The 26,383-nt window shown below is 51.8% G+C and overlaps 6 protein-coding genes across 6 annotated transcripts; 2 read left to right on the forward strand and 4 right to left on the reverse strand.

Annotated features, from left to right (window-relative positions):
• Positions 1–779: 779 nt before the first annotated feature.
• On the reverse strand, positions 780–3,070 carry BO83DRAFT_359682 (alpha-amylase; the record flags this gene model as incomplete). The annotated part of the gene is made up of 8 exons (XM_025529367.1): positions 2,817–3,070; positions 2,322–2,750; positions 1,649–2,259; positions 1,564–1,587; positions 1,474–1,494; positions 1,196–1,415; positions 886–1,147; positions 780–828 (listed from the first exon to the last, which is right to left on the reverse strand). The coding sequence occupies exons 1-8, from the start codon at positions 2,893–2,895 to the stop codon at positions 780–782; spliced, it is 1,695 nt and encodes a 564-aa protein (XP_025389034.1). The 5' UTR covers positions 2,896–3,070.
• Positions 3,071–3,458: 388 nt separating this feature from the next.
• BO83DRAFT_377958 (alpha-amylase) lies at positions 3,459–5,724 on the reverse strand. Its single transcript, XM_025531130.1, has 2 exons — positions 4,309–5,724; positions 3,459–4,253 (listed from the first exon to the last, which is right to left on the reverse strand). Exons 1-2 carry the CDS (start codon positions 5,308–5,310, stop codon positions 3,597–3,599), a joined length of 1,659 nt encoding a protein of 552 aa, XP_025389035.1. The 5' UTR covers positions 5,311–5,724; the 3' UTR covers positions 3,459–3,596.
• A 4,377-nt stretch (positions 5,725–10,101) lies between these two features.
• ags1 (alpha-1,3-glucan synthase Ags1) lies at positions 10,102–17,629 on the forward strand (the record flags this gene model as incomplete). The annotated part of the gene is made up of 5 exons (XM_025535289.1): positions 10,102–10,458; positions 10,512–10,687; positions 10,750–16,719; positions 16,802–17,007; positions 17,067–17,629. The coding sequence occupies 5 exons, from the start codon at positions 10,102–10,104 to the stop codon at positions 17,627–17,629; spliced, it is 7,272 nt and encodes a 2,423-aa protein (XP_025389036.1).
• Positions 17,630–18,668: 1,039 nt separating this feature from the next.
• On the reverse strand, positions 18,669–19,791 carry BO83DRAFT_19386 (carbonic anhydrase). Its single transcript, XM_025526575.1, has one exon. The coding sequence runs from the start codon at positions 19,617–19,619 to the stop codon at positions 18,792–18,794; it is 828 nt and encodes a 275-aa protein (XP_025389037.1). The 5' UTR covers positions 19,620–19,791; the 3' UTR covers positions 18,669–18,791.
• BO83DRAFT_19450 (uncharacterized protein) lies at positions 19,483–20,750 on the forward strand. Its single transcript, XM_025526585.1, has 4 exons — positions 19,483–19,525; positions 19,593–19,855; positions 19,987–20,573; positions 20,678–20,750. The coding sequence occupies exons 2-3, from the start codon at positions 19,677–19,679 to the stop codon at positions 20,558–20,560; spliced, it is 753 nt and encodes a 250-aa protein (XP_025389038.1). The 5' UTR covers positions 19,483–19,525; positions 19,593–19,676; the 3' UTR covers positions 20,561–20,573; positions 20,678–20,750.
• Positions 20,751–20,881: 131 nt separating this feature from the next.
• On the reverse strand, positions 20,882–25,769 carry BO83DRAFT_398320 (uncharacterized protein; the record flags this gene model as incomplete). Its single annotated transcript, XM_025533243.1, has 6 exons — positions 20,882–20,974; positions 21,039–21,163; positions 21,250–21,378; positions 21,412–22,966; positions 24,087–25,531; positions 25,607–25,769. 6 exons carry the CDS (start codon positions 25,767–25,769, stop codon positions 20,882–20,884), a joined length of 3,510 nt encoding a protein of 1,169 aa, XP_025389039.1.
• Between the last annotated feature and the right edge of the window lie 614 nt (positions 25,770–26,383).

Here is a 26,383-nt window from a genome sequence, read left to right on the forward strand (position 1 = left end):
GATTGTTCGTTCCGTTCCATGCGACCGGTCGAATCATGTGCGGTACACGTTAGGCAGCGAGAGAAAGATTGAGAGAATAAAAGAACATCCATGGCCCGGCAACTCCTACCGAAGAATAGGCAAGGTAGATAAGAATCCCAATAAAGACCATGTCCGAGAGAGAACCCAATTACTTACAATGTGCACCTAGATGTTGACGATCCATGGATCCCTTGGCCCTGGATGGACCCTTTCGGGAATGAACCCGACAGACAGACACAACCCAGACCCTGTAGGGCCATGGCAAAAAACTACCAGAAACCTTAGTAGAAGTTGCTGGAATTGAAAAATACAGGTAGGAAGTTTCGGATGCTCGTCACGGTATTGTTACTGTTTGTCGGGCAGCACCGAATGGGTTACTGCATTGGGTAAAGACCTTTGAGGGTCGGTGCCACGGACGGGGACCAGTTCAGAACCCTTTTCTTCTTAGTTGTTTTTTAACATCGCTTGGATGGATGGATTATTTTTGGGTGAGATTGTGTCTTATGTCTTGGGTTATTTTTGTGTGTTTTTCTGTGTGTGTCTTGGAGGTATTAGAATAGATGAAGTTGTTTAAACTAGTTTGTGTGGATACTATATTATTCTAGTGCCGTCTGATAATCTTGTCACGCTGTCTTACTATAGTAAAACTAGTCTAATAAATAGTTACATCCTGAGAGTAATACGTAATATACATCATGTCTTAGAGCACATGGAGACTAGGACCATCTTCATCTCAATAGTGGTCCATCCTAAGTCAGCTAGCATGCTTGACTACCATAGATATCGACGTCACTATTCCAATATCCCCTGTGTCAGTTTCAAACGTCCAACCCGAATCCAGCAAGAGTAAAAGTAGAGACTTACAAAGGCTCCTTCATACACCCTCGGCCATCCGCCGCACTATCCACCCAAACACCCACCCTCATCCCCTGGACCAGAAACTCCCCGTACCCCATCTCATCAATTACCGTGACAGACGGGTGATCATCGTCTCGTTGCAGCAGATCCGTCCACTTCTCGCCGGCGTGTTTCCGACCCACGTACATGCGCTTCATCGCTGGTCCGCCATTGCTCATGACGCAGGCCAGCCCGGAGGGGTGAGCGGCGTTGCCGTAGCGGATGAAACCTTTCATTTATTAGAAACTGCATCGCAGAGAGGAAGGGACGGACTTACCAATGCAGTTGGGCTGGTCAAAGTAGTCTTGCTGTTCGCCGTAAGCATACCATTTGCGCGCACGCATGAGAATCGGGAGTTGGCCTTCGCAGGCCGGGACTGGAGACTGGCCACCGTCGCAGCTGCCGTAGAGGTCGCCGTAGAAGACACATGGGTGGCCTCCTTGGCGGAGGAGGATTAGGGCGTAGGCGAGGGGTTTGAAGGAGGGTTCGACTATGTTCTGATAGATGTTAGCTCGTTACTAGTCATCAGACACTTATTAAAATGCATGTACTCACCTCGAGCATTTGCCCCGGTTGCTAAGTTGTCACATCAGTTCAGCACTTATCCATGTACCATCGTCACTCCACAGAAAAAGATGTACTCACCGTATCATGGTTCGTAACAAACGTCTACACAAGACGCCTCATTAGTCTTTCCAAGTCCACCAATCAAGACAAATGATCAACTCACCAACGCATTCCCCGGCCTAGCCTCCACCAACGTCCCCTTCAGCATGCCTCTCAAATCCGCCCTCCTGGTCCTCGACAGTCCTGAGAATCTCTCCACCAGCGGCACATCCACCACCGCAACCCGATACTCCATCTCCTCCAGATACCTCAGCAGCGCCCTCAACTCCCCACTCCAATACTCCCCAATGATGAACATCTTCCTATCCCCCGCCTGACTTCTCACACAATCAATAAACTCCCTCTGAAATGCCGTCGAAAAATGCTTCGCCGCATCTAGCCGCATCCCACTCAGCGGCAGCACAGACATAATCCATTTCGCCCAGCGCAGCACATCCTCCCGAACCTCCGGGTGCGAGTAATCCAGATCCGCGAACATGAGGTAATCGTAGTTGCCGTTCTCATCTGTGCCGACATCCTGAGCCCAGTTCTTGTCCGGCCGGGAAGGGTCCAGGATCTTGTAAATTGCTTTGCGTTGGTGGGCGTCGTCCCAGTCTACTCCAGAGAAGTGGTGCCAGTGGTATTGCAGCGGGCTGTAGGTAGTGCCCCGGCCGGGGAAGGTGAAGGATGTCCAGCCTGCAATTTCCTGGGGATCACCATCTTCGATATCTCGTCCTGAGGATACATGTCAGTAATCATGATACTCACGCACGATAGATAGAAATGGGGAGAAATACGATCATCACCAACCCTCACACCCTCGAACCTCTCCACGCTATCCGCCCCAGCCTTATGATTTAACACCGCATCCCATAATATCCCTACGCCCAGGGCACTCGCCACCCTTACCAAATCCTCTAATTCCGCGCGCGTACCCCATTTCGTCCCCACCGCTCCCTTCTGATCAAATTCTCCCAGATCATATAAATCGTAGATATCATACCCATTGCCGTTGGCGTCCATGCCCTTGCATCCCGGCGGGATCCAGATGCTGGTTACGCCGAGGGAATGGATAGCGGGCAGGGCATGCTGGAGGCGGCGCCAGTGACTGCGCTTATCTGGGGTGTTGGGGGTGGTAGGGACGTGCCATTCGAAGGCTTGAAAGAGAAGCGTGTTTTCCGTAGGGGAGTGCCATGACGGAAGGGATTCTATGGCGTTGGCTTTTTCTATTGATATGTTATTACTATGGGGTTGATTTCTGGGTATTTGGGGGTGATTGGGTGGTTGCTAACCCTCTATTTGCTTTTGGGATTGAGTTTGGGATTTGGTGCGTTGTCGCCGGGTTTTGAAGCATGGGAGGAAGCTGAACATTTTGTTTGGGTTCTTGTTCTTGTTCCTGGGGTATCTTGTGGGTTTGTGGAGGTGGTGAGGAGTTTTTTTCTACTGCGGCGAGGAAGAGGAATTAGCTAGTTTACTGTGTCTGTGTCCATGTAGCTTGGATGGATGGTGGATGGTAGGTGAAGAGTAGATTGCAGCGACGGAGCGGAGCTCACAAAGAATGTTTAGAATAGCTAGCTTAGCTAGCCAGTCAGTTAATAATACGTTGTGCATGACTTCAGTTCAATTTTCTATGGGTCCTGAAGTGGGCCTTTTTTTTTACGCTGATGACTGAGTATTTTTAGCTCGGGCGGTTTTGTTCGGAACCCTACCGAGGCCGAACGGATTTGCCTCCAGATTAGTTTTGGGAGAGGATCAGCCAGCCACGGTGATCGTCAACAGCTGTTGGATGCAGGTACCCGTTTTGGTCATCGTCTGGAATTTGGTATGTAGGTGATCTATATATATTGTACTGGATTTCTAGTTGTCTCGATTCTATTTATTGCTTAGTGCTGGATGACTAGTAACTAGTGTGGAAAAAGCGAGACGCGGTTACCGCGAGTATATGCAGGTGGTAGTGAATATTGTGAAGTGATTATATACAAAATACTAGGTAAGGGTATCGTTACTGCAAATACATACAAAGAACACTGAAACAGATAATATGTCTCATCCCATCTGTAGCTATCAGCTTATTACCAGATCCCCACAAGCAGACCCGCCACCACAGACAGCACCAGAGAAAGCAAAGCATTGGAAGCTGCATCGGTTTTTATGCCCAGCGACAAAGCAGCCTCTGCTGCCGCTGCACCCTGCGTCTTCAAGGCAGCATAGGTGACATTCGCGACAGGAAGTCCGCACAGTCCACTGCCGGGCATCAGATCCGCCGGGAAGAACACGCGTGGCTCTCCTTTATCCATTGGAACCACGAGTTCACTCTGGGCATTGACCGTGTAGTTGATGCAGTTCAGAATCTCCGTCACGACCGTGCCGCCCGTGAAACTCACCGGCATCGAGAGGTTGTAAGCGCTGCTGTTGGTGCCCTGCGTGGATAGAAGCATGACCACTTGCCGGCCTTCGACTCCCTTGCGGAATCCCAGTTCACTGCCACCCTCGAAGACGGGGTACGTCTGAACATCCGGATAGTGATTGTCGAGTCGGTAGGCGTGCTTCCGGATGGCGTTCAACTTGCCGATCAATTTGTAGAGCTCGGCGTCGGTGTTGTACTCAGTGAGCCAAATCGCTTCTCGGTTCTTGGGACTGCCGGGGCCATCCAAATGCTGCTCCTGACCCTGATAAATCATGGGCACACCATCGGCGAGAAGAGTGAATGTAAGGATATTCTTCGCGAGCTAATGGGACAGAATGTTAGCTAGCGAATGCGTTAGAGGGTTCAAGGGTTCATACAGCCATGTCCGGGTTCATGCTGGCAAATCGTGCGACATCGTGGTTTTCGGAGAACGAGGATAGGGCGGTCACATCATGGCAGGAATTCTTCATCTCCTGGACTTGAGTGGCCAGGGCGCTGGTGTTGCCCAGGGTGAAGGCCTTCAACATGGCGTAGTAGACGGGATAATTCGGGAGACTGCCGATGTAATTGTTCTGGTAATCGCAGATTGTGCTGACCTCTTGCTGCAGCACTTCACCGGTCATGAAGATATTCACAGCATCGCCGAAATTCTTCAGAAAGCCTGGGTTCACATGCTTTGCTGCATCGATGCGGAGACCGTCAATGGAATAGGTGGATATGACATCCTTTGCCCAGTTGCTTAGCGTTTCTTGAACCTCGGCATGCTCGGTGTACAGATCGGGCAGGGCCACAATATTATCACCGGTCTGGCACAGCTGGGCATTGGTGAAGTTATTCCAGTCGGTGATCTTACAGTACGGATGATAGTAAGACGAGCTGTTGAAGGGGGTGAGGGTTGAATAGTCGATGTGGGTAGCGGGGTCGGAGCCATTGGTGATGTAAGCCATGTTGTTGATGACTGTGTCCATCATCAGATACATGTCGCGAGCATGCAGGGCGTCACTCAGATCGAGCAGATCCTGGTGCGTGCCAAAATGTGAGTTGAGGGAGTATAGATCCAAGGGCCAATAGCCGTGATAGGCTTCTCCATACTCCACGCGACCTTCGACGTTTTCGATGATAGGGGAGATCATGACGGCATCAAAGCCCATTCCCTGGATGTAATCGAGGTGGTTGATCATGCCACGCCAGGTGCCACCACAGTACAGACCCTCTGTGGTGTTGCAGGGGGAGGTGGTTGAGCCATCCGTGCGCGCGAAGCGATCCGTCATGGTCTGATAGATTGACCGAGACTTCCATTGCTCAGTGGTGGCGGCCAGCGACGACCCCAGCCAGCCAGCAAGATAGAGGACCCCAAGCCCGTGTCGCAGGGCTGACATTGAGACCATGGCTACAGTCACTGGAAAAATGTAATTTATATCAATGATACAGATGCTCACATGTACCTGCCGAGCAACTGCGGGGCCGAATTAGAGACACGATAAGACGAATGTGGTATGCTGGGAGATAGCCGTTTACGCTAAAAGGAAGGATACGGGCTCGGCAGGAAATGAAAGAGTGACAAAAGAAGTGGGACCCAAATGTAGAGAAAGAATGGCGATGGTCAGATCCAAAGGAAGAATGAATGGCAAGGGAAAAGCCCAGGAAGAGGGGGGTCACTTCAGTAATGGATGCATTGGTTGATGTGACGAGAGCGAAAGAATGAGCGAGGAGGAAGGAAGGGAAAGGAAAGGAAAGGAGAGGAGAGGAGAGGAGGAGGAGGAGGAGGAGGAGGAGAGAGAAGAGGGGAAGCGAGAAGAAGTGGAATGCTGGGGAAGAGCTTGACTGAACATCAGGTGCAGGTGCGAAATGCCGGTGGAGCGAGCAGCAAGGGGACCTCACTAACTGCATTCAGGCCGGATCCCCTGGATGGGATGATAAACAGGTAAACTAGCCTGCTTTTTAGTTCAATTCGAGAGGGGACCAATGAGTGTGCAGTGCAGTGCATCTGGGTTAGTATCATATAACTCAAGGTGGCGGGGGGAAATTGCCAATCGGAGAAAAAGGTATAGATTGATTGATCCATTATCCTCCTTATCATGATCACCACCACCATCCTCATCTTCAGCCATGTGTGAAAGGCATCAGAGGCGTCGCCCTGATCCCTCGAACCCTGATCTTTAAGATTTTCCCGGAACCCCAGGGCGACTCCCGGCGCAGGACCAGGAACCATTGATCCCTGCCGGTGGTGGCACCGAGGTTCCCTCTTGCAGCTCCCCCAGATTATTGACTAGAGAATACCACTTCCTGGTTTGCTAGCTTGTCCTTCCCATTGGCTTCAAGAGGGGGCATTTCTCCTCAACCCCCCTGCAGATGTCACCACTGGCGTCAACGGTGGCACGAGTTTTCCGGCGAAGGAATGGCTTCTGAATTCTCCAAGACCAAGCCTGTCACGCCGCCACGAGCTGGGGCTAATGCTTCTGCCAGGCACAAAGAGCGGCAGATGAGCGAACCGGCCATTCCGATGGGTCGAAATGGGGAAGAAGAGGGGGCCAGTGAGACATGTTCTTGACTAGTAGTTGAGTAGAACCATTCTGGTGTCTGCCCTACTTGGAATCTCCGGAAAGACACCGTTTTAGGCTATTTGGTGATCCAATGAAGATGGCCAGGGACTCCACCGCTGAACCCTGACCAAGTGAAGACTAGCCAACTAGTATAATTAGTTCATCAGGGGAACATTGTGAGCACTCGAGAATATGTGAGACAGTCAGACAACAGCGGATATACTGGTCCGAGAAAGCACGCAGCTGCTCCAAACCCCAAAATTTTTGGACGGAGATCGCGTGGTGGACAAAGGGGAAATGAGAACGAGGGCAAAGCTTGGCTCATTCTTCTCGCCATGTTCCTTGACGGGTGACCCCAGATGCTTGGCAGGAGATAAGTGATTGAGATATTTTCCTCGTCTGCATAAGTTGACTGACTTCATAGACTTCATATCTAATGCAAGGTTCAGGCACACAGAGCAGCCCGATAAGAGGAACAGCCTGTCCGAGAGCAAATTTGATTTATCTTCTCATTATTCCTTTTTCCAGGCGAGCCAAGGTCCAACCGCCAGGGTCTTGGCGGCGGGCTTGGCTGGCAGGATTGGGAAAAGCGGCGTTGCCCGAATCAGCAGCCTGGATTTCAAATTACCATCAGAACGCTGCAAGTTTCATAATACTGACAGTACCTTACCGCTAAGTGGGGGGCAGGGAGCAAGAAATAAACAGGAATAAATCTTATTATTGGAAACGGTGGTGTTGCTCGGAAATTTTCTTGTTCGCTCTTGGGTGATCTCTGCCCTGGCTGATAATCAATTTGCAGGAGACCATTGGCCCGCGAGGGATGGGAATAAAACCAAGTAAGACATGCATGGCCCGATTTCTCGTAGTCTGGTGTATCCGATCAGACCTTTAGCAGAAATCAGTAGTAGTCACCACTTAGGTACTTCGTTAGTCCTCCGCGAGACTCAAAGAAGACTAGTCCCGTCTATCTATCTCGGTTCTGTGCTGTGTGAATTGTGAAAAGATAGCACACCGGGATGCCAAGGGTCCAAACTAGTCTAGTAGACCCTCTCTCCAAAAACCCAAGGTGGCTGCCAGCCTCACGGGAACTCGACCAAAGACCATCCAGATTTGAATCTGCGATCCCGTAAATCCTTCGCCGGAGACCCACTTCCGCCTGGCCAGGATGGCCTCCGTGGCTCCAACAAGACTCTCTCGCATCTTACTGACTTGTGTACCTTAAGGGTCTGTGTGGTCTCAATGGAGTGGAAAGTACTTCGTAGTATGCTTCTGCAGGGGCGAGCGTTGTTTATGGATGACATGCTTATCATTCCTCAGGCCCGTTGGAAAGAAAAGAAAATAAGTGGCACAGCCTGCGTCAAAATTTCCATCACTTATTTCCTGTTATTTTTGTGCTTTTCTCTTCTCCGCTGCGAGGGAGCCGGAAAAAAAAAAAAAAAAAATAGTGACACAGGGGCTTGGCAGTCGAACTGGGCAGAAGGGCCAAAATAGCAGGCAAAGAGTGCAGGGGCCCGCTCTCGGTCGGTGACAGCTTTCTGGAAAGTTTCAACCGGTCAGGATCGCTTCGGGATCAACCACGGAATCATCTCCGGGCTATGACTGGCTCGTCGGTATTTTTGGTCATTTTTCTTTTCTTTCTCTGACCATTTTGCAGTTGGAGGCCCGAAGTCAACGCCACGGAAGTTGGCGGACTGAAGCTGATTGGGAATACTGTTGCCCCCAAAAATACACACACACCATATTCAGGAACAAACACACCACCAAGCCCGCTGCATGCATGGGATGGCTCACCTCCCCCTTCTGCGAGTAAAGGGCAGGAGATAACGCTATAGGTCTGACCCTCTACACCAGAAAACTAAATTATACGAGAAATGACTACCAACTACCACCACTCTTACGGTATCAGCACCATCATTTCTCTCCAGTATACTACCACTAATAGACTACTAGCCGAATTCCAGTCCCTCCACCACCAATCGGGAGGGTCCGCCCTTATCAGACCCAAATTTCCTCCCAAAGAAATCGAGACAAAAAACGAGCTGCTTGATGACAGTAAGACATCACCTGCACTATTGTGTAGAGTGTCTTAGAAGAGGGCCAATAGAGTTTTATCGTTACCGAGATTGGTTGCACGCCACCGTATTGCTGCCTCTTCAGGTATCGTTTGGCTTGGGCGTGAATACGACCTGGCACCCTTGGCCTAGTAGAAATTACCGTCAGAAGCAGCAGCAGCAGCAGTAACAGAAGAAGGGGTCTTCGCCTGTTTTCCATAGTACGGATATGGGCGATGGGACAATAAGAAAGTCTCCGGAGAGACCAGGGAGGGTCCAGTTTTCGGGGGACTAAAGGGAGGGTCGAGACTAGATCTCAAAGGGGATTGGTGAGGGCCTGGCGGTATCAAGTGGGCGGAAGAACCCTTCTTTCAAGACATTCAGTGAGGATCCAGTTCCAACTGCCCCTTGAGTTCCACCGTGAAATGCCTATCGGTCCGAGAGGAAACCTGCTAAGTATCTAACGGCTCCGAATAGCCTACTTACTACTACTATATACGAGAGTGGCTCATGTTTTTTTCAATGGGATGGCTGTCGGACCACCCAATGGTCCGCTTCCGTTATTCATTTTTATTCATTTTTTTTGTTTTTTTCTAAACCCTTCTAAATTTCCAGTTTTTCAATACTTATTTTTTTTTTTTTAAATTCCCTCTTTTGGTCTTTGCACCGCACTGCCGCGGTCTAGTCCACTCTCAGCAGGCAAAAAGTATTCCGTCATAGCCAAAGGCAAGTCGCCCCTCCCTCTGGCTCTGGACAAGGCTAGAAGTCCCTCCGGCGTGGATTCGATAACTTACCCCCGGGGAACCAGTCCCTATACGAGTGAGCTGGCACCGGGGAGCCATTCAGAGTGGTCCTCCAGTCAGCTTGGGGTTATTATTAGCAAAATACACATCGACGAGACAAGACGAGACAAGACGAGACGTCTCGTCTGCTTCTTTTTTCTATTTTTCATTTCATCGTCCCTTAGTCCCTTCCCCTCGATCCACTATCGCGGATATCGATGTGTGCCCCCGACCCAGCCTCTCATTGCTGAGCCTCAGCATCGCTGCTAGTAGCTCAGTATCTCACTATTAGTTGGACTGATTAGCTTTTTTCTCCATTTGGCTTTCTCGCCTTTGTCCCCATCATCCTTCCCCTCTGTCACTTTCTCCTTCCTCCTATTCCTCGTATCATCTTTTCTCTTTCTCCTTCTCTCTTCCACTTCCTCTTCTCCCCTCTCTCGCTGGATCCATCTTATCTCTGATCTCATGCATCGTTTCTTGTTTTGATTGTTGTTGCATTGTGATTCCCCATAGATTTCACTCGTTAACGAAGCGTGCTGTGTTTCTCTCGTTATCTGCACCCTATCTATCGCTCGTTATCAGTCGCATTCATCATCCACCCAACCGACTATCATTGAGTGACCTGCCTAACCCAGCGAGAAGAGATCGCGGTCAACCGTGGTGACGAGGCAGAACCCATTCTTTCTCCCCAGCTTTTGGCCAACTCAACAATTTCGCATTGACCTGGCCCTACGTCTTGTTCCTGGTTTGTTGACCGGTGGTCATCCCGGGTCGACTCGACCTTCCCACCCAGCATGAAGTGGGCTATCTCCGGCACGCTGCTCGCCTGTTTCGCAACAACAGCAACGGCCTGGCCCTACGACGAGTCCCTCGTCGACTACAACTTCAATCAGAACCAGTCCGCCACTAATCCGGCGGACTATTGGGGAACATGGCCCAATCACACCGGGGACTACTTCCCCTCCCCGGACAATTGGCGCTTCCCTGTCTATACCCTCTTCCTAGACCGCTTCGTCAACGGTGACCCCACAAACGACAACATCAATGGCACCCTGTTCGAGCACGACCTCCGCTCGAATCAGATGCGCCATGGTGGTGATGTTGCCGGCCTGCTGGACACCTTGGATTACTTGCAGGGCATGGGAATCAAGGTCGGTCTCCGTGGCTTGCGCGATGCTGCAAATAATTACTAACATTCGTTTAGGGCCTCTATCTCGCCGGAACAATCCTGATGAACCAGCCCTGGGGATCTGACGGATATTCGGCTCTGGATACGACTTTGCTCGATCAACACTATGGTAACCTGCAGACGTGGCGCAACGCCATCACGGAAATTCATAAGCGGGGGATGTATGTCATCTTCGACAACACCATCGCAACGTAAGTTAACCGCTGCCTTATTCTCTTCCACACCCAAAAAGTTACTCACCTTCAATGTTTAGGATGGGCGATTTGATCGGATTTGATGGCTATCTGAACACCACTACCCCCTTCTCTGTGAAGGAACACCAGACGGTGTGGAAGACTGACCGCCACTACGTGGACTTCGACATTGGCAATGACTATAACGAAACATGCGATTACCCCCGCTTCTGGTTCGAGGATGGCTACCCTGTTCAAGCTTCAGTCACCGAGGAACTGGTCGGATGTTACAATAGCGACTTCGACCAGTATGGTGATATTGAGGCCTTTGGTGTCTTCCCCGATTGGCAACGTCAGCTGGCCAAATTCGCCTCCGTTCAGGATCGACTCCGTGAATGGGTTCCCTCGGTGCGCGAGCGTTTGATCCGCCACTCCTGCATTATTATCCAATCCCTCGATATTGACGGTTTCCGGTACGACAAGGCGACCCAGGCAACCGTTGACGCTCTCGGAGATATGTCCAATGCGTACCGCGAGTGCGCCCGCGCCGTAGGAAAGGAAAACTTCTTCATTGCGGGCGAAATCACGGGTGGTAATACCTTCGGTTCTATCTACCTGGGCCGAGGTAGACAGCCAAACCAGTTTCCTGACTCGGCGGAGGCAGCCATGAAGCTGACCAACACTTCTGACGCCCAGTATTTCCTGCGTGAAGTAGGACATGAGGCGATTGATGGCGCAGCCTTCCATTACTCCATTTACCGAGCGCTGACCCGCTTCCTGGGCATGGATGGTAATCTGGCTGCCGGTTACGATGTGCCGGTCGACTGGGTGGATGCCTGGAATATCATGCTGCAGTCGAATGATCTGGTCAATGCGAATACCGGCAAGTTCGACCCCCGCCACATGTACGGGGCTACCAACCAGGATGTGTTCCGTTGGCCCACTGTGGAAAAGGGCGTGGAGCGCCAGTTACTTGGATTGTACATCACGACTCTTCTGCTCCCCGGAATCCCGCTCCTTCTCTGGGGCGAGGAGCAGGCGTTTTACGTTCTGGATGCAACGGCATCCAACTACATCTACGGTCGGCAGGCCATGTCTCCTGCCACCGCTTGGAGGGATCATGGCTGTTTCTCCTTGGAATCGTCTCAATACTATAACTGGCCCATTGAGTCTGGCCGCCAGGGCTGCCATGACCCCACGGTGGCCTACGATCATCGTGATCCGTCTCATCCTGTGCGCAATATCATTAAGCACATGTATCAGATGCGCGAACAGTTCCCTGTTCTCAATGATGGCTATACTATTCAAAAGCTCTCGAATCACACCGAAGACGTGTATTATCTCGGTTCCAATGGCACAGCCACCGAGACAGGACTCTGGTCCATCCTCCGTGATGTGAACGCGGATGTGCAGGATTTGGGTTCGGATGCAAATAACCAGCCCGTCTGGCTGGTTTATCACAACACGAACCGCACCATTGATTATAAGTTTGACTGCTCGGATAATGATACAGCTCTCATTGCCCCCTTTGATAGTGGCACCTGGGTCAAAAACCTGTTCCACCCGTATGACGAGCACCAGCTGATCGATTCCCCCACTAAGTTGGGATTGAACGGCTCGACTGCATACAGTGGCTGCTTGGCTAATATGACCATGGACGCCTATGAATTCCGGGCCTACGTGCCTAAAACCCGCTTTACTAAACCCAGACCGATGATCACGAAGTTCACTCCGGGACACGATGTCCCGATCCGCTCGACCGTGGCCCCGAACGCAGACGAGGATGTGGAGGTCGAAATCTACTTCTCCGAAGAAATGGATTGCGACTCGGTGACAAAGTCAATTACCCTTTCATCATCGACCGAAATTGGAAAGGTCCCGTCCGTCGATTCTAACAGCGTCATCTGCAAGTCAGTTCCCGCCACTAACACCAGCTGGACCGGCCAGATCCCCGGGGTGTGGCTGTGGGCGGCCAACCTGACAGGCGTTTACAACGGCATTCATCGTCTAACGGTCAGCAATGTCAGCACAGAGAGTGGGAATGCGACCACCAATGCGGTCGACCATTTCCTCTTCCGCATCGGCCAGATCGATAATCCCATGATTTTCAGCAGTGCGAACTATTCGAGTAGTTTGCTCCATGAGGAATCCAACGGTACTCTTTTCATCCAGCACCACGCCGCTGGTGCTGATAAGTATCGCTATTCAACCAATTGGGGGACCACTTTCTCCGACTGGATGGACTACAAGGGCGGAAACGACACTATTGAGGAACTCGAATGGTCGGGAACCAAGAGACAGTCTTGGAAAGGGAACCATGTCCGCGTCGAGTATTGGAGTCGGTGGACCGGCAGCAGCGACTACGTCCAAGAGGGAGACGCGGGCTGGGACGAGAATGTCCCACGCCGTTTCCCTCACGTCTTCTTCAACGGTCCTTACAACCAGTATGGATATGATGCAGGTCTGGACAACGTGGTCCGGCAGGACAGCGTAGACGGTCTCTGGAAATACCATTTCACCGCGGAATGGCCTGCTCAGGCTCAATTGAACATCTGGGGCATGAACCCTGACGGGGAGCCTGACCAAAGTTGGGTCCTAGGTGACGCTGACAATGATTCCGTTCTCGATCGCATGCCGCCCTCTTCGCTATCCGCCACACTGATTAACATCACTGAACATCCTCCCTCTCCCTACATCTCGTGGAATATCTTCATTGATGACGGGACCATGCGCTTCCAGCTGTTCCCTGTCGGGCATCAGAATACCCAGATCGCCATGTATGTGCTCTTTTGGATCATCCCCGTCATCACGGGCGCAGCCGGTGTGTGGGCTTTCATGAAGTCTTTCTACAAGGTCAAATTCAACCAGGTTGGTGTGAGCGAGAAGCACCAGATGATCCCATTGGCCTGGCGCCGGAAGTTCAAGCGCAATCGTGGCATGGATGAGGAAAACTCAAACCCTCTTATGCGTCTGGCAAACAAGTCCGGGTTCCTCCAGACCGACACGGCGATTGGCGGTGCTGCTAGCGGCAAGCGTCGCATGGTTCTGATCGCCACCATGGAGTACGACATTGAGGATTGGGCCATCAAGATCAAGATTGGTGGCCTTGGTGTCATGGCGCAACTCATGGGTAAGACTCTGGGTCATCAAGACTTGATCTGGGTGGTGCCCTGCGTCGGGGGCGTTGATTACCCCGTGGATAAACCCGCAGAGCCCATGCACGTCACCATTCTTGGCAATTCATACGAAGTCCAGGTCCAGTACCACGTCTTGAATAACATCACCTACGTTTTGCTGGATGCCCCTGTGTTCCGTCAACAGTCCAAGTCAGAGCCTTACCCCGCCCGCATGGACGACCTGAACAGCGCCATCTACTACTCCGCCTGGAATCAGTGCATTGCTGAGGCCTGCAAGAGATTCCCGATCGACCTCTATCATATCAACGATTACCACGGTTCCCTGGCTCCTCTGTATCTACTCCCAGATACAGTGCCTGCCTGTCTTTCCCTGCACAACGCCGAGTTCCAAGGTCTGTGGCCCATGCGGACGCAGAAAGAAAAGGAGGAAGTTTGCTCTGTGTTCAACCTGGATATCGAGACCGTGAGGCATTACGTGCAGTTCGGCGAGGTGTTCAACTTGCTCCACTCGGGTGCTAGCTATCTTCGTGTTCACCAACAGGGTTTCGGTGCTGTCGGTGTGTCCAAGAAGTATGGAAAGCGGTCCTACGCGCGTTACCCCATTTTCTGGGGTCTCCGAAAGGTTGGAAACCTACCTAACCCTGATCCGTCCGATGTCGGTGAATGGAGCAAGGAACAGGCCAGCGCCATGGGTGATAATGTGACCGTGGATCCGACTTACGAAGCTGGACGAGGCGACCTCAAGCGTCAAGCTCAAGAGTGGGCCGGTCTGGAACAAAACCCTGACGCCGATTTGCTTGTCTTCGTTGGTCGTTGGTCGATGCAGAAGGGTGTTGATTTGATCGCCGACGTCATGCCTGCTGTCCTGGAAGCGCGCCCCAATGTTCAGCTCATTTGTGTTGGACCGGTTATCGATCTCTACGGTAAATTCGCGGCTCTCAAACTGGACCATATGATGAAGGTCTACCCCGGACGAGTGTTTTCCAGACCCGAATTCACGGCATTGCCCCCCTACATCTTCTCTGGTGCTGAATTCGCGCTGATTCCCTCTCGTGACGAGCCCTTTGGTCTGGTCGCCGTCGAGTTCGGACGTAAGGGAGCTTTGGGTATCGGTGCCCGGGTTGGTGGTCTCGGTCAGATGCCAGGTTGGTGGTACAATGTGGAATCGACTTCTACTTCTCATTTGCTCGTTCAATTCAAGCTGGCTATCGACGCGGCGCTCAGTTCGAAAACGGAAACTCGTGCCATGATGCGTGCCCGGTCCGCCAAACAGCGCTTCCCGGTGGCCCAGTGGGTGGAAGACTTGGAGATCTTGCAAACCACCGCCATCCAAGTGCACAACAAGGAATTGGTCAAACATAATGGTCGACCCTTCACCCCGTCTGGAACTACCACGCCGAGTGGCATCTTGAGCCAGCCGTCAAGCCCACTGATGCCCCCGGGAATGCAGACCCCCATGGCCCATTCTCGGGACAGCAGCTATTCGAACCTGAACCGTCTCAGTGAATATGTCACAGATCCGAAAACAAACTACAGTCGCGATATCAGCCCCAGCGGTACTGAAAAGCCGCGGTCCGGCCTGCAACGGCAGCTCTCACTTGGTGTTCGCTCCGGACCTGGTCATCAAGAGCGCCGTGGCCGTCGTGGACGCCAACGCGACAGTATCCCCGAACACGAAGACACCGCCGGGGCCATGACTGACGTTGAAGAAGACCACGAGGATATTGGTGATCAGCAGGACGCGGACGACGAGTACACTCTCACCCCAGCCCAGGTCGAGGAAGGACGTCGCTTGCAGGCGGTCCAGCAGCAGGGAGTTGGTATGCCCACGAGCCCGGGCATTCGCCGTTATAGTCAAGACTCCTTGCATCCGCGACAGCTTCCTAGCAGCCCTGGACCCGTTCCCACTCCTACACAGAGCCTCCTCCCGCCACCGAGGCTTGGGGATGCCGGTAGCCGACTCAGTAGCGCATCTGTTCTATCTCTGGACTCGGTCGTTGGCACCAAGACGGACTTTAAGCTGCAGAAGGTCGACCCCTTCTTTACGGATTCTACCGGCGAGTACTACAAGGCATTCGACAAGAAGCTGACCGGCTTGAACGGCTCGAACTCCGAATCCCAGCTTTGCATTGAAGAATATCTCATTAAGAGTGAAAAGGAATGGTTCGACAAGTTCCGCGATGCTCGACTGGGTCGTCTGAAATCCCCCGCTTCGTCCGTCTTCCGGGACAAACATGGTGCCTCCCCCGTTGGTTCATACTACGATGACAATGGCTCTCGGGTGAGTGGCGACGATGATCGAGAGTCTCGGGATACGGAAGACGACGAGTTCCTCCTGGGTAAGGATTACGTGCCTCCGACGGGTCTGCGCAAGTGGATGCAGATTCGTGTCGGAGACTGGCCAGTCTACTCGTTGTTCCTTGCCTTGGGTCAGATCATTGCAGCAAACTCTTATCAGGTGACCTTGCTTACCGGTGAGGTTGGTGAGACGGCCGAGAAGCTTTATGGTATCGCTACCACCTACCTGATCACCTCAATCCTCTGGTGGCTCGTGTTCCGTTACTTCAAATCGGTGGTTTGCCTCTCGGCTCCCTGGTTTTTCTATGGCCTTGCCTTCCTCCTGATCGGCTCTGCCCACTTCGAACCCAATTCATTTAACCGGGGTTGGATCCAGAACATCGGCAGTGGATGCTACGCCGCTGCCTCCTCTAGCGGTTCCATCTTTTTCGCATTGAACTTTGGTGATGAAGGTGGTGCGCCGGTTGAAACCTGGATATTCCGGGCCTGTCTTATCCAGGGTATCCAGTCGGCTTATATTATCGGACTCTGGTACTGGGGTTCTACCCTGACCAAGGCATCCAGCCAGGGTTTGTTGACCTCGACGAACAATATCGCCAACAGCTGGAAGATGACGTGAGTATCTTCAAGTCCCTGATTCATCGATCAATCAGCCATCTAGTCAGTCATTCGGCTTGCTAACAATGATCCCCTCTAGTGCTATCTGTTACCCGATTGCAATCTTCCTATGGGCTGTTGGATTGTTACTGCTCTTCGGACTTCCCAACTACTATCGCCAGACCCCTGGAAAGGTGGCCTCCTTCTACAAATCCGTATTCCGCCGCAAGATCGTCCTCTGGAACTTCGTTGCCGTCATCTTGCAAAACTTCTTCCTTAGCGCACCTTACGGTCGCAACTGGGGCTGTAAGTCTCCCTCTTCCCGCCATATCTTGTCGAACTGGCAAGCTAACTCTACTCTGTAGTCCTTTGGTCTTCCAACCACGCTAAGGCCTGGCAAATCGTCATCCTATGTATCGTCTTCTACGGGTTCGTCTGGGCGGGCTTCCTGTTCGTCGTCAGCCGCTATTTCAAATCCCACAGTTGGTTCCTGCCCGTGTTTGCGTGCGGACTCGGGGCGCCTCGCTTCATACAAATTTGGTGGGGTGTCTCGGGCATTGGCTACTTCCTTCCCTGGGTCTCCGGAGGCTATCTCGGCGGAGCTCTGGCCTCACGGAGTCTGTGGCTCTGGCTGGGTGTGTTGGATTCGATCCAGGGTCTCGGGTTCGGTATCATCCTGTTGCAGACCCTGACCCGCATGCACATGCTGTTCACCTTGATCTGCTCGCAGGTGCTTGGTTCCATCGCCACCATCTGTGCGCGAGCGTTTGCCCCGAATAACGTCGGGCCCGGTCCTGTGTCGCCGGACCCTACCTTTGGAGGAAGTGCAGTGGCCAATGCGTGGTTCTGGGTGGCCCTGTTTTGTCAGCTGTTGGTGTGTGCTGGCTTCCTCCTCTTCTTCCGGAAAGAGCAGCTTTCCAAACCTTGAACGCCTTAATGATGTGGTGGTGCGCTTGAGCACCACTGGGCATGAACATTCTACATACGTCCCCACCATTCCTTTCTTCCTTACCTACACCCCTTGGATATACTTTTACTGTCTGTCATAATATAATCTCTCCTGTATGTATATAGAATTTCGCATGATGAACCGGAGAAGGTTTCGGTCGTCTCATTGAATACCATTGTGGGATTGGAAAATAGATCCCTGCAGATGCATCTGCTGTTCATCTCTTTGATCGTGCGAGAGTGTTTCGACTCGTTAAATGTAGATGGCATATCGTAAGAAGTGCTTGATAAGATGCGAGAGGTAGCCTGTAGCCAGTAACTTGTATTGAGTGCAGAATAGTGAGCCCAACCATCTCTCCAGTACCGTATGCCTGCCACAACCCAGGAAGGGATAGATTGCTGCCTCAGGTTCTCAACTCTTCCCAAAGATACCGCAGAAAAGGATGATTTACTGGTGACAAAATAACAATCCGAACAATTATGTTATAATCCAAAAGGGAACTAATAAATTAGTCGAAAAGAAAAAAGAGAAAAGAAAACAAGGAAAATAAAATCCGAAAGGGAGTCCCGAAGCAACTCCCGCTTCGGCCGGGACTATTCCCAAAGTAGACAACCGGGAGCTCCACCGCGGTCCTTCCGGGCGAGGCAATATTGAGAATGCGGGAGGGAGTGGGAAGTTAGAGAGAGAGACACTCTGGAACAGTTGTCCCCCCCTCTCTCCCTCCCTCTCTTTCCTCTCTCTTCTCTCTTCTCTCTTCTCTAGTCCTCTTCGTCGTCTTCCCTCCATCTATCTTCCCTGATGTTACTACTGATTGCTTGACTCCACACCTAACACTGCTGTCCCCATCACACACATATACTGTGTAGGACACACAATACATACTCTCTCTCTTCATCTACTTGTTTGATCATTTTATCATGAGGAAAACCCGTTACTTAATGAGCTCATCGCTCTTGCAATGTGGAATGATGGAATGATGGAATGATGGAATGATGATAAGATGAAAAGATGGAAGATGATGAAAATGCATCGACATTGGCTAACACTTGCCGTTCGCTGATTACAATAACACAAGAAAAAAACAACAGATGAACTGGAACCCGACCCGAACTGACTCCCAAATAAAACCCCCTTCTCCTTCCTAAACATCCGTCTTGAACGATGTGAGCCGCGCCTTGATCGCCTCCTCCGACTCGTCCGTGTCCAACTCCCGGAGAACACCGCTTCCGACATCATAAATCAGCCCATGAACCTGCAGCCCACGTTCCTGGATCGCCTCCAACACCACGCTCTTCTCCTTCAACAGCTTGACTCCCTCCAAGACATTCAGCTCGACCAGCTTAAGGTTCGCCTGGTCAGCCGGCAGCGAGTTCAGCAGATCCAGGTTCTTCGCCCGGAGCTGGCGCAGGGGCAGCAACCAGGGGTCCAGAATTCCCAACTGTTTGTTACCCAGGGCCGCGGCGACACCGCCGCAGCTGGTGTGACCGCAGAGGACTACATGGTTGACGCGCAGGTAACGGACCGCGTACTCGATCACGGCAGAGGAACTGAGGTCGCCGGCGTGCAGGACGTTGGCGATGTTGCGGTGGACAAAGACATCGCCCGGCTTAAGACCAAGAAGAGTGGTTTCGGGGCACCGGGAATCAGAGCAGCCGATCCAAAGGATCTCGGGCTGCTGGCCGTTCGCGAGCGTCGGAAACAATGAGGGGTCCTCCTTGGAGATCTGTGCTGCCCAGTCTTTGTTCTGGTGCAGAGCAGAGGTGAAGCGGTCTGCGTCTGTATTAGCACACGCTGGTGGCTTGGTGGTCGAGAAGCAGGCGGCTTGTCGTGATGGAACAAAGGAGACACGCTGGGAGGGAAGAGGAAGACTGGCTCGTGAACTTGACTGCACCCCCGACCGGGTAGAAGTATGTATTCCAAACCTGGAATACATCCGTTGCAGTCGTGAAACAAGCCTTGTGGACTCCATGGTGGTGTGAAGGGGCTATGAGGACAAGGATTGGACAAAAATTGCAGCACCACGAGGATGAGTCACTGCCAGGGGAACCCCGGAAAAAAGGAACGGAAATCAAAAATGGAAGGGCAGGTATTTCGATATGTTTGCAAATTGGCACTCGATGAAGCAACAAAGGTGGTACAGGAACAGAGGCAACGACACGCTGAGGATTCGCTGTGGAGGGAGTTGACGGGAAAGATGAGGAAAAGGTAAAATCTGTGGGGAGCCGCCGCTTTGCGAGTCTATCCAGAAACGCCAAGAATGGATGGTTCTATTCTGCTGGTGCTGATGCTCACGTACCTGTGCCAGTGGAAGCCATGATAACTGATGTTGGAGAGAGATTTCGCAGTGACCTTGTCGCACAGTCTTTTGGATTCAGAATACTGAGTATTTGGAGTTGGCTACAACGCTCCCTTTCTTTCTTGCCCCCCCGCCGGCAATTCCTTGGGGATTCTCGTCGGCAATGCCACCCCCAACCATGCAAACAATGCAAACACCCCAACTCACCGGACACCCAAAGGCGCCATCGGTCACATTTTGGTCGAATTAGACCTCTAGAGATAGGCAGATCAGCAGCTAGGGGAGCTGCATATACTACATTGCTAACCAGTCTGCACCAGATAAGGGTGCATCCAGGGGGACTACTATACAAGTTGGTGGTGGCCTTCCCTTCGGCCGTGCAGGCACCCGCCTCCCTTGTTGAGACGCTCGGCAATCCCCGGCGTCACGTGTGGATGGGGTGTCCGCTTTTTGCCGTTGAACCCCCAACAGTCGAGACTGGGTCGACAGGTGCTGTCTCCGAGGAGAAACCGGTCTGTAGTGATCACATTGGAGTGATCAAGGCACCTAGCGGATATGATGGGATTCTGTGTGGCTGTAATGGTCACTCGGAGGGTGTCTACAGTAGTCTGTAAATGTCGCAGGGAGGTTGGTAGGCCGCCATTCCTTATGCACCAGCTGTGTCGATGCGCAAGCACGATAGTATGCCATCCTTGATGTACCACTGAGACATGCACCGCCAGTATGGGCAGACTGTCCAAGTTATGATCCACTGCTTCGGGGTCCGGGTGAGGGTTGCTCCTACCCCGGCAGAAACCCCAGGAACAGTAGTACCTATACCTAAGATCGACCTCAACAATCCCATGCTCCATTCACATGCTGCGAACCACCAGTATATCTCGTGAACCCTATGCAGTGTGCCGTGCCAATCTCCGCTGTGAGCTGGAATGGCAGCCTCACATCATTAGAGGATCCAAATCCGCCCAATTATTTATCGGATAAGGCGACAGGGGATCAAGCGCGAAACACCAGTCGAAATCAAGATGTCTCTACATATAAAGACGTAGTCAGAATCGGGTCACATAAGAATCAAGCAGAACTGCAAATACACACCAGATCACCAGCTGCTGCATCATCCCAAGCCACTGGCCGCGGGGCATTCGTATGATGACACGCATCTACAGCTAGATCCGATTCCAAACTCTGCGTTTGCGAAGACTCTGCCTGCTTAAACTTAGCTGGTATACCCAGAGTAATATCAGCAGAAGACAACGCATAACACCTACCACTTGATATACCCCGCCACTCTCTCACTCTCTAAGACGTCGTCCCATTTCCGTCTCCTCATCCTGGCATTGATATCCCTCCAATAACACATCCCTACACCTCCTCGAAGCAACCGGACATGCATCATCAACCCCCAACGGCACCGTCTCCCCACCCCCACCCCCATCTATACTTCCATCCTTAACAGCTACCATCTCACTCCTAACCACCATAAAAAGAATCATCAATATACTAAACATCTTCGTCGCCCTCTTTTCCACTCTCACCTTCTCCTCAAAATACCTAATCGTGTTCTCCACGCTCTCGAACAGCGCCAGCCGCTGATAATACACGCTTTGATCCATGTATTTCAAGATACTACTACTCCCCGGAAAAGGTATCTCGACTACTCGGTCATGGGATTTGGTTTGTAAGCGTAGCTCGAAGCAGATTGTTGCTGCCGCGTGGAAGAGGTCGTCGCGGAAGAGCCCGCCTTTGAGGTGGTGTATGTGTGGGGAGAATTGGTTGTTGTTGTTAGGTAGTGGTGCTGATGGCTGGTTGTTGTTAGGGCGGTGGTGTGGAAAGCGCTCTAGCTGAGAAAGCAAAGCTATGCTGGTCTGGACGCAAACTCGTCGCGAGAATATGAAGGGTTCCTGGTCGAGGTGGGTTTCTGTGAAGCGCAGGAAGAAGGGTCGGTGGAGGGCGAGGAGGCTGCGGTAGTGCAAGGAGAGGAAGAATGAGCGGCGGAACTCTGTGTTGACGCTGCTGTCGTTAGGTGAGGGTGATGTACTGGTGTCGTCTCGGAGGTATGCTGGAGCCTGCGCCAGTCCTGTTGTCAGGCGTTCGCTGAGGGTGGTGACTTCATCGTTGTAAGTCGCGCTTAGGCGTACCCGATTGACCATTTTGGATATAGCTATTCGAGTCTCTAGTGTCTGCGCTAGAGCAATCTGGAAGGATGTTCTGGTTAGGGTATTTGATTTCCTCGAAGGAGGTAGATGGAGCGAGTCGATGGTAATGTCCTCATCGTCAATGTCAGATGGCAAGGGGCTGTCAAATTCGTCCCATGATACGGCCAATGGTATCCCGCTGTACAGAGAGGCTTGGAGCTCCAGCTCGATGACTGTTAGCCAGAGGCGTTTGCGTAGTTCGGCCCAAAACGGGGAAATGCTGGGAAAGTTGCATGGATCCCGATGAAGACCCGTTAGCATCGCTTCGCGGAGTAGGGATCCGGACGCCAGGCTGGCTAGATCGCCGTCTCGGGCGGTTGCTTGCTGTGCAAGGAGCAGTAGGCATTTGATCTGGATCACATCCAGATTCAGTCGGGCGTGGCTTTTCATGGCTGCTAACCATGTGGTGACTGCTGAGATCCAAGTATGACATGTCTGTATCAGTGACTGCGGGCTGAAGCCCGCGGATGCCAGTGGTTCTGTCTTCTCGGTGGCGAAGCAGCTGGCGCATGCCATTAACATGAGGAGTTTTGCGGTAAAAATTTCAGACTTGCTATTGGGCAATCCATCAGCGTGGGACACGTTACGATCGCAGAAAGCTTTCCATTCGCTGATGAATGATGGGACGTGCAGTATGCGTAATGTTGTCTCGAAGGTTGAGAAGTACGATCGCATCAGGTATTCGGCTAGAGGACGATCAGGCATTAATTTAATCAATTCTGAAGAGGGTGGCTGGTCGCTGTGTCGTCGTCTCTCAGGTCCCCTCAGATCATGTTTTAGTCTTCTTAGGGATAGGTAATCCATGAATCCTGGGTTGATGGGAGTTTGCTTGTTCCGATAGTACACATGCAAATGGGCGTTGAAATCGGGGAACTGCAGTTGACTTGTGAGCCATGCAATTGAGCCAAATGGAAACAGCTTGACTCTTACCATCCCAAGGGTAGTCGCCCAGTGACTCCGTCCAAAAAACCGGGTTCTTTGTTGCTTCCCTCGAAATGACAACGGCGAGAGATATTGAGAGAAGGCATCCCCTGATGCAGATGAGGCCTGCCCTCTATCATATTGAGGCTCTACGTCAAAGCATCGAGGGGCTGTGATTCCCCTCGTCGAACCCACTGCATTCAAGGGTGACGACCGAAAGACAGACCTCTTCGCAGCAGCATCCCCATCAACATTGCACGTACTCCCAGCAGTGACAGTAGACGGGGGTGTATCAAGCGGAGGCCCCGCAGACAGTTGCCTTACCGCACTTGCAGTTCGCGCATCTTCTTCTCGTACAATCAGAGACATTTTGGCAGACCTAGGTGTTAAACCCGGAGAAGATTGCGACGGAGAAGAAGTAGCAGAAGAATATAAGCAAGCATCTTGGGCGTTGGCGCGCACACACTGCGCGCAGGGCTTTGAACGATCGCACTTGACTTTGCGATCGCGACAGGAAGTGCATGACAAGACCCTCCGGGGTCTTCGAGTAGGGACAGGCCTTCGTAGGGGGTTTACTCTCATGATGCTTCGCTTAGTTGCGTTTAGGTGGTCCGGCTGCGCGGGAGCCATGACACCGTGGGGTGAGGGTGGTTGACCTGCTAATCGGTAGTTGGACAAACGTAGTAAAGGTATGGTCCGAGAATGTCGGGTATGAAGTAAATGAAAGTTAAATGAGACAAAGATGAGATTATGTGGCTGAAGTGGGAGAAGAGAGAATAGTAGTTATGATATCCTTCGGTGTTAAGACATATCCTAATCTGGAAATAGGGAAGTCCGGACCGGTGTCTTACCGTATGTGGTAAGCCGAAGTCCGCTAGCCTGTTGGTTGTCCCAAAGAAGTAATATAGTAGACATGTGTCGGGCGATCTATACTGGACCTCATTCATTACTGTTCTGGCAGTACGTATGTCTGCTCAAAACCTCCCTACAAGGTCTTATCCTGCGACTTCGTCTACTTACAGCAAACATTGGTCGACTCAACCGCCGAAAGACGACAGAAACATGAAGCATTGATAGGAACATCCGCCGAAGCCAGCGCAACGTCGCGTTGAGCACGAATATACCGAGCCTTGTCATGCATCCCCTGCCGGACCAGACACTCATACAAGCCATGCAAACTCCAGACGTTGTTCAATCTTGCCTTCCGACGCGGGAGGGTTTCACTCAACCCCAAATCCTCTTCATACACATGCTGTGCTTCACTAACGTGACCCTGTTCGAGAAGCAGAGCTCCAAGCGCATGTCGTGCAGGCTGCATCCATGGCGGAGGATCAGCGTAGACAAGGTTATCCTCCAACTTTGTCGCTTGTCGCAAGTGATTGAAGGCTTCCTCAAAGTTGCCCTGGCGATACTCGATCTCTCCTTTCAACATAGCCGATCCGATCTCAAGGACGTCCACCTCGCGAACGGGTAGGCTGTTCAAGCGAGATGGGGGAACCTTTTTGCGAGCAGTTTCAAATTTCTTCCTTTCCTCTTGAGCTTCACCTACGCGATTCAAAACCGCCAAAGCAATACCACGGGCATAGTAGATCATCGCCGTCGTGGACGCGAATAGCTCCTTATCCTCGGGGAGCTGTAGATCTAAGATATCATTCCACCGTCCAAAACGGATCAAGACATGGGCTATAGCTCCCAAAAATCCTTCTGCCCAATTCGCAATAGGAGGAGTGGTTATAGACAAGAGCTCGGGGGTGAGGATTTCCTGGAGACGCTTCATGCCAGAGATGGCCTCTGCAAAGTTCCCAGAGATGACTGCACCATAGACCTTTACGTAGATGTTGTGCGATCGGTACATGATATACAAGAGGGTGCCCGGCTCCCTGGCAAAGTATTTGTCGTCGACAGCCATGGCCTGGTTGTTCGAATCAATAACCGCTCGGTAGTCACCACAAGCGACGTAAATATGGCTAGGCATATGCAGCATATGCGAACCATCTGGCACGAGTCGAAGAAGTCGATCCGCAGCTGGTAGTGAGACCTCCGGATACGGAGCCATCTCCATGAGATGGATATACAGATGGCAGTAGGCAGGATTGTTACTGGCACCGGGGAGGGGGGCCATAGCTTTCTCCAGAGCCCGACGAGCCTCAGTCGTATGGGGACCGCAGGGCTCGCCGGTGTCAAGATTCCACAGAGCCCGCGGGGATATGCACATGAGTGACTCTACAAAGAGAGCCACGATATCAGGGTCCTCTGGATAAGCCTCGTAGACGGGTCGCATGGCGTCTGCATAAGCACGATCCAACGCATGAAGATCCAAATCCTCTGGCTTCGTTTCATCATCATCTTTGGGAAACCGAGCCCCCAAGGCCTCAATCAAGGCCCTTTCGGCCGGACTCGCCCCTTGTGCTGCCAAAGCCCGGGCGCGTTGGAGTACGGGTTTCATTTCCGTAATAGTTCTGGCCAGGTCCACTGGGTCAAAGCGAATCCAGGCCTTGTTGTAGTTTGGTCCACGGGCATAGGCTAGGCCCCAGTACGCCATGGCACAACTCTCATCGGCCTTGCTGGCTTTAATGAAGCAGCGGGAGGCTTCTTCATGGTTGAATGAGTAGGACCAAACCAGTCCGCGGTTAAACCATAGCTGGGCGTCGGAGGAGTTGGTCGTTACGGTTCGGCCGTACGAGCCTAGGTTGAAGTAGTCGTCCGTCATGATAGTGGTGGAAGGAGATGATGATATGAATGTTTCATCTGAAGCGAAGAAGAATAAGGTAAATCTGGGTTTAGTCTGGATGTTATTGAGCTGATAGTAAGATGGAGATGTGCCAGTTGGTGTTCCGGGCGGGGGTCGGGCCTTTTTATAGTTTATTGTTGTTACTACTACAGTTGGGCTGGGAAGGTGTGATCGGGGGTCTACTACTTTTAGCTGCATACGTCGTAGGCAGCTACTCCTCACCCAATCATACCGACAATAGTACTGATAGTACTAGTAATTACATGAGGAAATATGCAAGTCGATCGGCAATACCACCATACCACTGGTCCATCAGACGAAGAAATAATCGGACATACTTAGTATCGATCCACTCCAAGTTGTGCGGGTTAGAACATTCATCGGCATTTGAACCGGTGATAAGATGCTACCATAGCAGGGAAGATTGATATCCGAGTACTCCGTACATGTCTCCAAGAATAAACAGTTACTTGATCCTGAAATGCCGGTGGAGCTGCTCTCCTTTCATCCCCCGGAGATAAGCGGGAGACAAATCTTAATCAGGAAATGCGTCTTTTTCGCGGGAAAATTAGAACTTCCAATATAAGATCGAG

The sequence above is a fragment of the Aspergillus eucalypticola genome (assembly GCF_003184535.1).
Source record: "Aspergillus eucalypticola CBS 122712 chromosome Unknown BO83scaffold_10, whole genome shotgun sequence".
In the NCBI taxonomy this organism is placed as follows: domain Eukaryota; kingdom Fungi; phylum Ascomycota; class Eurotiomycetes; order Eurotiales; family Aspergillaceae; genus Aspergillus; species Aspergillus eucalypticola.